The sequence below is a fragment of the Temnothorax nylanderi genome, unplaced genomic scaffold (assembly GCF_030848795.1).
Source record: "Temnothorax nylanderi isolate EJ_2023f unplaced genomic scaffold, tnyl_v1.0 TNYL_tig0033_pilon, whole genome shotgun sequence".
Taxonomy (NCBI): Eukaryota; Metazoa; Arthropoda; class Insecta; order Hymenoptera; family Formicidae; genus Temnothorax; species Temnothorax nylanderi.
Genome location: NW_027249095.1, coordinates 218,927 through 231,633, shown reverse-complemented (window position 1 = coordinate 231,633; position 12,707 = coordinate 218,927). Strand labels below are relative to the sequence as shown.

At 35.9% G+C, this 12,707-nt stretch overlaps 1 protein-coding gene across 2 annotated transcripts in view; it reads right to left on the bottom strand.

The window, feature by feature from the left end:
• Positions 1-551: 551 nt before the first annotated feature.
• The window catches only part of LOC139770786 (trissin receptor-like), a 76,517-nt gene continuing 64,361 nt past the window's right edge, over positions 552-12,707 (bottom strand). For both annotated transcript variants that reach the window (XM_071702977.1, XM_071702978.1), the window contains exons 4-5: positions 2,899-3,556; positions 552-2,339 (exon numbers count right to left, since the gene is read on the bottom strand). In XM_071702977.1, the coding sequence (XP_071559078.1) occupies positions 1,928-2,339; positions 2,899-3,556 (1,070 nt within the window). In that variant the 3' untranslated portion in view covers positions 552-1,927. The remainder of the gene's footprint in view (positions 2,340-2,898; positions 3,557-12,707) is intronic.

Here is a 12,707-nt window from a genome sequence, read left to right as displayed (position 1 = left end):
ATTCTCTATATTACACGTAAATTAAGAATATTTATATTTGTTTTAATTCCATTTTATGTAGCGTGCATTTAATGCGAGCATTAGCAAGTGCCAGAAATTGAAGGCGGTAATGCCAACTGGCTATTCCAACAGGTCAGATAAATTATCCTCTTCAATGAATTCTGGTCTCTATTAAGATTGCATCTCACGTCGGACCAATTAATTTCTATCAATGCAAATGAATTGTCGCTGTATTTCTATTGGTCAATTATTACTGCTCTATATTCTTCGTTCAGAAAGTATTAGTACTCATTTAATTAATTTAAACACAAATATAGTATTTTTTCAAAATAAGCTTCTTAATATTATAATAATTCGAGTATATCCCGATTTTTAAAATAAAGTTTTTTGAGAGTTTCAACGGTATAATAATATCTTAAACACATTAAGATTTTAATGCGCACTTGATATGTTGGCGTGATAAATATATACAAATAAAATACAAAATTTCTAATGTATTTGATGTTTAAAAATAAACCTCCCAACAAAAAATGCAGTGTAAAAAATTCCACTTGCTTTTTATGATCTTCTTTTTATTTGTCAATTACTTAAGATTAATATAATTTGATAATAAGTCCTCAATAGCTTACGATATTCATTCATACCATTCGATTCTCCCTTTTCACGCACTTTTTCGACAAGTATATATGAATCTCTCAGTAAGTACTGTTGCCATTTTGTTAAATGACGCGCGTAATTCGAGCGAGCTTCTTCCTGGAGAAGTAATTTTGTGATAAGTAGCAATTGCGAGATCTCTCGTTTGGGACTTAAAAGACATTACCAAATAGTTGAGGCATAATTTTGCAAAAGAATTATGTCAACATGACACTCGTATGCAATAAATAACAGACACAAAGAAAATGTACATTTTATGAAAAATTCTACGATATTCAAGCTCGGAAAATTCAATATGCGACGTAATCATAAATACAGATATTGACCGTGACTTGTATAATGTAGTTTCTTCTTGCGTTAAACCGAGCGCGTACGAAACCCACAATAGTTTCAGTCTGTATTATTTATGCGCCTGGGGACAAAGACTGGGAGTGGAAATGGGAGTACGTAATATGCTCTGAATAAGCTCCGATTAAGCTCGCCGTACTCAGCTATGTCGTTCACACACGCGTCGCACACACCCTGCCTAAGTTGCATGCCACTGACACCATCTGACCGCGATCGAAACTCGTCCCCTCTCTTTCTCTCCCTCTCCCCCTCTCTCTCTTTCTTTCTCTTGTACAATAAAAACTATCACTAACAAGGTATATTGTTCCCGAAACATGGCAATTCCTGCGATTGAGTAATGTGAGTGAGTGGTCGGCATAATTCGAGATTGTGTAAAATTATAACGTCACGCACAAGAAATTGAGCTGTGAGTTTTCCGCCCTTTAAAACAATACGGTTAGCGATTCGAAAATCGAAGAGCTGATTTTCAAAGTGAGTCAGATCTGAATTTTCTAAGAAGTCTATTTTTTGTAATCAAGATTCTGAAATTTATTTTGATATTGGGGTACTTCGAGAATAAACTCTTTAATTATACCGGGTTAAACAACAAGAGCTGAAAAGAGAATAGTTTATTATCACTACAAAACGTTCACCTCGTTTGAGCTATACAGAATGCTCCAAACTTCGTTCTCTCTAATATCCGCAGCAAACTCCTCGGCTAAATCGAATTCACAGTCTCGCGACACGTAGGTGTCCTTGTAGCAACGCGACACGCGACGCTTCGTTCACGTACTCGTTAATATAAACTACGAGTCAAAATAGAAAAAGATTCCGCAGGCGCTCGCGCACCTCCCCGAGAGGGATTCTGCTAGCTCGCGTCCTGGAATACCCTGTAAAGAATCGCCTGGCGATTTACACTCGTCGCACGGACGACGGTAATAATTCATTAAGTTCTCCTGGCGTAAGTGTTCTGCCGAGTGATGGTCGGCCGGGTGGTGGAGAGACTATTCTGAATGGAATTCAGCCGGATGACCGAGCTCTGAGGCAGATGGGTGCTGACGCCGTTCTCGTGACGGTTGTGGTCGCCGCTGGCGCACATCGCCAAGGCACCGCCGTCGTTCCTCGTCCCCCTACAGTGCAGCAACTCGCGCATACCCTTGCGGAAGTTGCGCGACAGGAAGGCGTACAGCAACGGATTCAGGCAGGAGTTCATGTACGAGATGAGAAAAGTCGACACGGTCAGCAGAGTGCTGAAGTCCGACGTGTGATCGTAGCTCGAGCCCCAGTGTCGCCAGAGAATGCGCGCCTGCTGAGGCAGGTTGCACACGGCGAACATCGTCACCACTGCGATCAACATTCTGGAAAACAGCGGCGAGACGTTGGCTACCATTCTTAAGCGCCATTCTGACGAATTAAGGAGCTCTGACATGTCCTTGATGCCGGATAACGATAAGGGATACATATGTTCGTTGGCGATGTATCGCGATCCATTTGGAATTTTTTTTCAAAATTATTTCGAAGAGACTAAGTACATAAATATTAAGAGAAATGCGATTTTCACTTTTAAAAAATAATTAAAAATTGACTTGCATTATTTGGCTTGGTTTTCGGCGAACATGTATAGTTAAATTAGACTGTATTAAATGACGAAACGGATTATATATAACGTTGATTGAATATATAACGAGCATTGATATTTGCCAATCAATTAATTATTCGCTTATATCTATAATTAAAATATGTATAGCATTCAACGCGTTAATAAACAAACAAAATTATTATTTAACTATTTCATCAATATCGGATTGATGGCAATATCGCTGAATTTCTGAACGCAACTCGTTCCAACGGACATAGGTTTCAGTGAGACAGAAATCAAAGGCGCTATTATGTAACGCATCCTGGAAATAGACATACCTGATAACGCCGCGTCGCGCCTTCAGTACGTTTTTGGACATACTGGACGTGTGCACGTGGTGTACTCTACCATTTTTGGTCTTGGCGACCAGACCGGGTCCTCCGAGGGTCACGCTGCTCCTCCAGAGGCCTATGGCGATCCTGGTGTAGAGGCAGCACATGAGGAAGAGCGGTAGGAGGTAGAGGAAAACGAGATTCACCACGTCCAGAACGTTATTATTGTGCTTCTTGATATTGGCTATGCAGATGATGTCGACGTCGCCGTTGTTGAGACGATTGCTGATGGTCTCAACGTAGAAAAATCTGGGCGACGCGTACACGGCCGCCAGGATCCATACTATACCGATCACTATCCTGAGGCGTTTCCTGGTCAGCATGGACCGACACTTGATGGGATGAACAATGGCCAGGTAACGTTCAGTACACACTACTACGAGGATTAGTATACTGGCGGTGTACGAGAGCGCGTGCACGAACATGTACACCTTGCAGAGGAAGTCGCCCAGCTGCCAGCTATTCATCAAGTAGTTGGTGAGCGTTTGGTAGACGCAGAATATGCCGACGCAAAAGTCCGCCACCGCCAGGTTCGCCAGGAAGAAATTTGTGATGCTGCGCAATCGACGGGAGAACGTCACCACGAAAATTACCATCAGGTTGCCTGGAACATAGAAATATTCAAGTGCCACGTTATTAGAGACATACATATCAGTAGCGAAAGAAATATAAAAACCCCATATACTATTAAATAATATCTATCGCTCTTTTATAATCCTCTTCTAATCTTTATAAAAAATGGAGTTTAAATTAATTGAAAAATCATTTAATAAAATATCTATGAGTACTGTATGCATTATTAATAGTGTCTGTAACATAAAAATGTAAAAAAATAGTAAATTTGTATAAAGCTTTCGCCCAGTGATTAATATTAATATTAATATTAATATTAATATTAATATTAATATTAGATTTTTATTTAGAACTTTTTTGTAAATCTTGATCAGCAGAAGAAATTTTATAAATGCTCGATATTATCTTAAATCATGTGAGATTTTATCTATTCTTATTCATTTTGTTAACCAAAGCACCATTTCATCTAACAATAAAGATGATCTACGATTCAATAGACATGCTTTATTATCTTATCGTGATAAATCTGGATTATGTTGGAATAAGTAGCTTTGGTAGACAGAGAATACTATCAATAATCCACAGACAACGAAATTTGTTGGCAATGTACCAGAAACGGTTTTAATATACTGGTTATTGAGAAACCGATCTCCTAAATAATTTTGCATCATTCATTATTATGATTTTTTGGCTGCTGCGTTGAATTGGTATGTTTTTCTATATGGTCTTCTAAACGTATATATCATAATCCTGCTTCAATGTAATCTCATTTTAACGTATTTTGTGTAAACGACTTATACGATATTAATCAAAAAATTATACGGCTAAATTGAGATTGAAGTATAGTAAAACAATCTCCAATAATCCATTATCGCTTGATTTTAGAATCTTAATAATTTCTAGCTAATGGATCATTAAACGACCACGAGAAAAGATATAATAACGCAATAATACTATTAAGTGGAAGTATTACGCTTCATAGTATTATTGGCTTCAACGCTGCATCAGTGCATCCCCGTAAGTGCTTTCATGACGCGTACTATCCACATATAATTTATTGATAAGATTTATCAGCCCTCACACACATGGTACGAGGTATGTATATTGAGTATGGAAAATGTCATTATCAGAAATAAAGTGTATTGGGTACGAGAAAAAATTATATAATTTTAAAATGAAATATCTCTTGGTAACTTTACGTCAATTTAAGATTTTTTTATGACATTTATCTGAAGTAAATTTTGTTAAAAATTGTAATTTGTTATTAAAAAATAAAGATTTGTTAATTAAGCTTTCTTAATTAAAAAGATTAAAATTTTATTTTACTTTTTTTAATTCATCACAGCTCGAAAGCAATTTATGCTGGATATTTTTATTTGATCAGCCCTTGACAAGAGGTATTATCATTGCACCAATTGTCTATTCAGTGTGGATATCTCTCTCTTTCTCTCTCTCTGTTTTCTAACTTTACTTTTTAGCTTAAATACTATTTTATAGCATATTTGGGTCAATTTCTTTTATGTTCTTTTATATTTGTATTATATTAGATTTCGCTGCGAGAGAGCGATGACAATGACTACTGCTTCTCATTCCTCCGCAAATTTCTTTACGGAATGTCACCCTTTGTTCTTCGTTTCCGCACTTGAGGCCGTTGCCAAAAGCAAACGTATACGACGTTGCTCCGGTTAAAGAAGCGCACGTCACGAAGGCTGCATGAAATGCAGAAAATGAGATGGCACGAGTTGAGACGGAAGCCTGCTTTTATATATGCCTATCACAAATGCTCCACCTTATTATTCTCTAAAGAAAAGAAAGAGCGAAAGCGGAACATTGATAATAAAATTTATCGCAATCGCATTGCAGTAAATTAAAAAGTTCGTCATATTTTCTTTGTCTCGCCTGCGAAATAATTCGCACGTCAATATACTTTGCGCGCGAATGACGGATGTTTGGAACTCCGTTCCTTAAGTCGTAATAAGGAATATGATAAGATGATGATGGCGATCTGCCAGCTCGAGTTCGAGGAAGCTAAGAGGCCGCAGTCTCATAGCTCATTATGGAGAGGCGAAGGAACGAACGACCGGAGTGAAAAGTTTCGGCGATCTCTGGAAGTTGAAAATTATATAACGGTCGCGACGAAAGGGACTTCAGCTTCCATATTTTTCGTCCTCCTTCTTTCTTCCTCCTACAATCGCTTTAATCCCTCTTATTTTCCTTCCGAAGATTCTTTCGTGAGATTCCACTCGTAAAATAAGAGAGCATAAAACAGCGAGGTATCTGCGACTAATGATCGGAAGATTTAAGATGTTGTTGGCAATTATATCCACGCAGCGATTGGAAGCGATCCACGGCGATAGATTAATACAAATCGAACGTGAGTTTTCTCCGGATCGTAAATCGAATCGCGCGGGAATTCGCGTCTTACGCCCGCGATTAATTATATTTTATCGATAACTAGTCATTTGTATCCGAACATTTTAATTTCAAATATATACCGGATTTATTGTCGTTTGACACACATACACTGCGGTCGCTCGAATTTATTGACACATTATCAATATAACAATCAGCATGAGCTGAGAGCGGAAATACAGATGTTTTTCCTTTCGCCTATACTCAATTAATATTACTTGAAATTATTACTTGAAAATATTACTTGAAAATATATGTAATTTATATTTAATATAACATATGTTAGGAAAAAGCTCGCAGATCACAAAAGATTTATCGTTTAAAGAGTTAAAAATGTTCGTCGATAAACGGTGATCACGTTGAGAATGACGGATCATCTCTATGATCACATTTTACTCACGAGATTTTTATGAATGACGCTCATAAACCGCGCTTCACGCTGAAAAATTAATACCGAGCATTTTTCCTTCAAGCTTGATGAACAAATTTAATTTTACAACGATCTTGAGGATGGACTCGACCACTGACTTTCATCGCTCTGTCAATTTTGCTTTTTTTAATCATATTTTATCATATAAGACCTGCAATTTTATTCTGACGTAAGATCTATAGTCAATGGCTCCTAGTGAAAAACACTTTTTTTTCTTTGTTAGATTCCTCTCATTATTGCGGTCGGCGAAGACGCATTGATCCGGATTAAGGAGTAATTATAAAAATCTTAGTCGCGATTCATTGAGATTCATTCTTTCATTTGGAGTGTCCTCGATTCATTGAATTGTCCTTTAAACGCAAATTCTTTGATTTACTCGAGGCTGATATTTTATTGAAAGTATGACGACAGTTTGCTCCTATTAAATATGATCAAAGTTAATTTTTCTTAAAAAGAAAGTTTTAAAATATGCATAATTTTCCAGTTTTGTCGCGAAAGCTTTCAAATTTTCATTTTTCAAATTGCTTTGAAAAATAAGGTACGCTCCGTGGATAGACGTCATGTTTGTCTAGCGTGTTCCGAGTCACATTAATGCGATGTCACGTCTCTGAAAATCTACGAACCAATAGCGCGCAGGTCGGCGAAATTAATTACGTAAAGGAAGAGAAGCGAGAAATTTGTTTTTCAAAAAATCCGCTCCGTATGCAAAGGGATTGAAGTGGCGCGTTTGGAAATTAATCTTTAAATACGTGGCTTAGCGCAGCGCCCTTCGAATATAAAAGTGCAATTATATCCCTCTAAATTTGCATCTAAAAGACAAGAGAAGATCCTTTGATTGAAAAATTATTTCAATATATTTACGCTGTCGAAAGATAAGCTTTATAATTACAGTCTCACAACAAGATTCGCGAAACAATCTTTTGACGATCTATAATAAATCGACGTTACAACAAAATTAAGAAAAGTATCAATTTCCAGTATTAATTTCTTAATGGGGGGGGGGGGAGGAGGGATTTGTGATAGACACTGACGCAATAGATCGAAAATACCGTGTACAGGCTCGATACAGATGATATAGAAAATATCGAGACTACAAACTTAATAAAGGACATTTTACAGCAGCACGTTCTTCCGCAATATGTACTTGTCGGCGATATTCTCGTGTCGGACAGAGTCGACTGGCTGACTATCAGAAGTAAGGACCTAAGATGACGTCGCAAGGGAAATTAATCGACCTCCAAGTATGCTCAGGCTACAAGGAGAGCCAATTCAAGGCTGATATTATGCGGATCTGAAAGGGGTTGTTTGGACAAGTCCGTGCATGAAATTCGAATCGTCGCGAGAGCTGGCGAGAGCCAAGATGTAATTCGGATTCGTTGATGATCTGGAAAATCTGGACAATACGTTTGTAATCACGAGATAAAGAAATTCTTCTTCTGAGGTAGAAACACATTTAAGAAGTACCTGTAAATTGTATGATTCAAAATTATACTAGTATAAAGTACGCCAGTTAAGTTTTTAACCGTACTTGATGTTGTATTATTCTTCTTCACAATTTCTTAATTTTCAATGTTAAATGTTTGTAGCAGCCAAATTTCAAATTAAAGCTCTGTTTAATGTCGAAGCTCTGTTTAACATCAAATTAAAATAAAGAGAATAGGGTGTTATTTACTTATACTTCGTTAATTAATAAAAAGACTCAATTTACAAAAATCTTTCATCTTCAATTGCTCATAATTATATATAATTTCATTATGTGGATTAAAAATAGAAAATGTTGCAACGAATGTGCTACATCGAAAATTAGGAACACTATATAAATTTTCTGATGGAACTTTTCGCGGAAATTATACATCACTCAGTTAGTCTCGTTAAGATATTTTTTTCTCATTGTAATTACGCAACATGACTGCCGCTATGTAGCGAATTAATATTGCGCGACTCCGCAACTTACGTTGTAATTTATTGGCACTACGTAACAAAGAGTTTCAGAGTTTTTGTCTTTCGGTGGTCAATCTGTTTTATTCAGTTTACTTTCGTCGACGTTTTTGAACTTCTCCATCCTCCATACTTTCGTGAATTAAAAAAAAAAATGATAAAGTGTTTCCGAAATATGATTTATTCTTCTCTAGTGCTTGTAAAGAAAAATGTTTGAGATACAAGCCAAAATCCTCAATCTTATTTTCGCTTAACGGGTTAAACAAAAATCTTTTATTAAAATTGATATCGGATATTCAGGCATACTCAATGACGCATATTATTTATATATTTTCGCTGATAAAAGATTGCCTAGATAAATGCAAGGATACTCGTATTTTTTTCTCAATTATACAGGGTGTTATACCAATTAATAGCTATTGGCTTACCGATGAATATTTATTGCAACTTTGCGGCTAGGAGATGAGTTTATATATAACGCTTCAGACTCGACCTCTTGTTATTGTATAATATAATCTCTTTTTGTCGTAGAGATTTCGAAACAAACTTCGTCCTCGCTCGATTATACGTGCTGTATCACTCTTAACGTCTATTACATGCCGAAAGAAAGATAATATTCGCGACATTATCGAGTCGGTTTTGACGTTCCAATTTTAATACGAACAACGAAGCGAGAAAGTTGCATCCCTCGCCGGGGAAAAGTTTAAAAGATTAACGATCTAACTTTTATGAATAATTAACCGCATCGTTGCGCTCTGCACATATGCGGTTTAAAGCAGAATAAATTTGGTAATTCCTATTAAAGTGAAGTCCTATTAGACACAAAACTATTTCAGTTTGAAATCTGTAGTTATTAAATAGTTGATTATTTCTGACAGCGCATATAACCCATTATTAAATTGCAATGTTTCTTTATCCGCCTATGATTTTTGCTCGAAATGGATATTTGATTTGCTATAGTCCAGTTTCCACTTTGGTTTCTAGTGCGTGTGCACGAATTGCGCATGCATTTGCACTGTTCACTTTTTAACGAGTTTTTCAATCAACCGCTTTCGGCGCACTGTATAAGTACATATTATAGCGAATTCGGGCGCTTGCACTGGTGCACACTGGTGCGCACTAAGGCTTAATTGTTTATACTCTGTTTTTATATTTAAGATCACTTAAATATAAAAACTTAAATATAACATTTAAAAACTTTTTAGCCAATAAAACAATCTGTACGGATCTGTACAGATCATTTTACTGCTAAGAAATATTTCAAGAAGTATTTCAGATGATCTGTAAATATAAGAATTGACTAAGAACAAGCTTTAGTGCGCACTCAGTGTGCACTAGTGCAAGCGCCCGAATTCTCTATATAGATTTACGCGCGTTTCGCCTTCGTGTTTGCGTATAATCCAAACAGTATTCGACATCGATTCAAATTCGCGTTTAGTTGGACGTTGTTGCGCGGCAGTCCAATGTCACGCATGTTTAAATCGATCTTTTAAGTGGATTATTCCGTCGCAAACGAAGGAATCCTGTACGTAACAAAGTCGTTTACCTACCCCGCAAGCTAGACTATCCACTTATACTTGTCGAACGAAGTTTGCTTCAATTTATTCGCTGATAGAGAAAGGCTTTAATTAAGCCGACTATTTCGAGGAAGTAACGAATATATTTTTACTAGATTCTACACATTCTATATTTTTTAAAATCTTCAATAGAGTTTCTATTTTTACTTAATCTTGCACGCATTTCGTTTTCCAAACAAGAGATTCGGTTGGAAAGACGTGCAGTAAGGAGACATTATTATTACCACATAGACGGTATTTCCGACTCGGGGAACTTCGCGAGGAGGATTTCCTTATCGTATTTTATGCCGAGACCTTTACTTTTCAACGGTTCTTTCCGTCACGTCGGCTTGTATGCAATTTAGATACGCGAAAAAGCTTTGAGCATCCTTCCGTTCGATAACACGGCCTCCTTCTTCACGTTCTCCTCCAGAAGCATCGTAAGAAATTTATTTATTCGCGTATCTCTGCGAGCACATACAGAGCGAAAATACCGTAGTTGCGGTAAACCGTCACGAAAAAAACAACTGCCAACGCAACGTAAGAAACGAGGCTTCTTTAGCGAAAAATATTAATAATTCGAGACAATAAAAATATATATTAGATTAAAACAGAAATAACAGCCGATTTCATTTTCTTATCTTGCTTATTCTTAATCACAAAATAAGATACTTCTATTTTGTTTCCTATAAGATTTTGTGGAATATAAACTTGATGCTTTTACTACTTGATAAGTAAGATTACACTCCCAACGTTAATCCTTCTTAACTTATAGAGTGTAAGATACTGGGCTTAACTTAATCCCGTACTTTCTATCCCACTTATTGTATACGTTATAAAATCTCGGTAAGGGAACAAAACATACCGCCATTTATCCACGGGATAATATCATTAGGGAGATAATAAAGATAATACTCCTGTACCAACAACGTGTTGTAATGAATTATGCAAAAACGCACTCACGCTCAAGTTCACGTATTTTAATTGCATTTACATAAAAGAATTGAATAAGACATATATAATTGTACTAACGTTTGCATAAAAGCTTTGTGTTCCTATTATACGATCTTCATTGTTTTGTACTGATTGTACTTTCATTGCTACACACGAACTTTGCGTTCCATTTGACATTCGCGATATCACACTATAAGTGAAATAAACGTAAACGGTACTTATTTATATTGTATGACACTCAATTTCTCACATATTCATCTTTTGATTCAGAGTTGTCTTTTCCTAGAAAATATGTCGAGGAAGATTACAAGGTTTAAATTTTTAATATTAAACATTTTTGCAAGTAATCGGCAAATTAGATATTTAAGTCAATTTTATATTTAATAAGAAACAAATTTATACTATTTGCTTAAATATATTTAATTTTTCGATCATTAAGGAACTTTTAGATAAAAGATGACTTATTACTCTAAGACACTCAATTACCTTAATGTCTTCATAAGTCTTGATTGAATAAAAAATAAACATCTGTATATTAAACATCGTTACATCTTACGTATTAATTTATAGATAGAGTTTTGTTATACTTTGTTACATTATTACTTAAATTGGGCGATCTACGAATTTATTTGTATAACGTATAGATATGGATTCCCTGTATCAGTAACTTCTTGAATTGTTCGAGGAATGGATATTAGGTTCTATCGTCCTACCGCATATATTATGTATACGTACATACGTAAAGCATTGTTGCTTAATGCGAATTTTGCTCGAAACTAGTTGCACGAATAATTTCACAGAGGAAACTACGAATGTCTAAATAAATCTCGCGAGAGCGAGAGAGAGAGATAGGGGAGGGGAATGTTTGCTTGGTATTTGCAGCGCTTTTCGTCGAAAATAACGTATTTGCCGAGTCGCAAAGTTGAAGTACGAGACCGCGATAGTTCGAGAGTATTCGAACGTGTGGATCATATTGTTGATTAATAATTTCAAAGTAAAATCTCTGAATTCATCAGAGAGCATAACATTTATAGGAAATCTTTTTATGAAGGCGAAAATCACAAATATTATATCACGAACGACAAGAGTCGTTCGTTACAGAAATTACATTAAGCGAGAGGAAACATTTGGATTTTTCGTTAAGAAAGCTTTCTGAACAATTCTGTTTTAGGACCGTGTAAAATGCTGCCTTTACGTAAACGCGCGATAACGTAAAACTTCAAAAATACGACGGCGCACGGTGCAGCGAAGTAAGCAGCACCTGCACGGTTCTACCATCGAGAACTTCCGGCGTGGAAACTTCAATTTCCCGACTCTCTCGGCGCGGCGGTTTCGCGTGAAGTATCTAGTGATGATTTATCTGGGGACCGTGAAGTATTCTTCTTTAGTGTGAAAAACATTTTACAGTCTGGCGTTCAACAATGGTGGGTGAAATATCGTGATATTGAGATACCGTAAAGAGCTCACCTGTTGATATAGTGCACTATGATATTCTTTGAGATTAACACGGAAATTGTTACGAACAGATTGTTATATAAAAAAGAGTAATTTGTATTTTTTGTTTTGACAGTGTCATTTTTGTTCGACGACAATGCATTCTAATTATTATATATGTGTAAATGCTGTACGGATACAATCAGCTAATATAGACACATTATTATTCGGATAGTAAATTTTTATTGTTACATTTTTAAATAGTTGAATTCTTATTTATCTTATGAAAATTTGGACGGTTGAAAAATTGCACCATGTAAAAAAAATTGTTGAATATAATATTAAACCTAAATTTGCCAACTGCAAAAGTACTATAAATAAATATAGTAAATATTACTGCAAAAGTACTATAAATAAATACAATAAATATTATAAAAACGTAAAATTAATTTGCCATG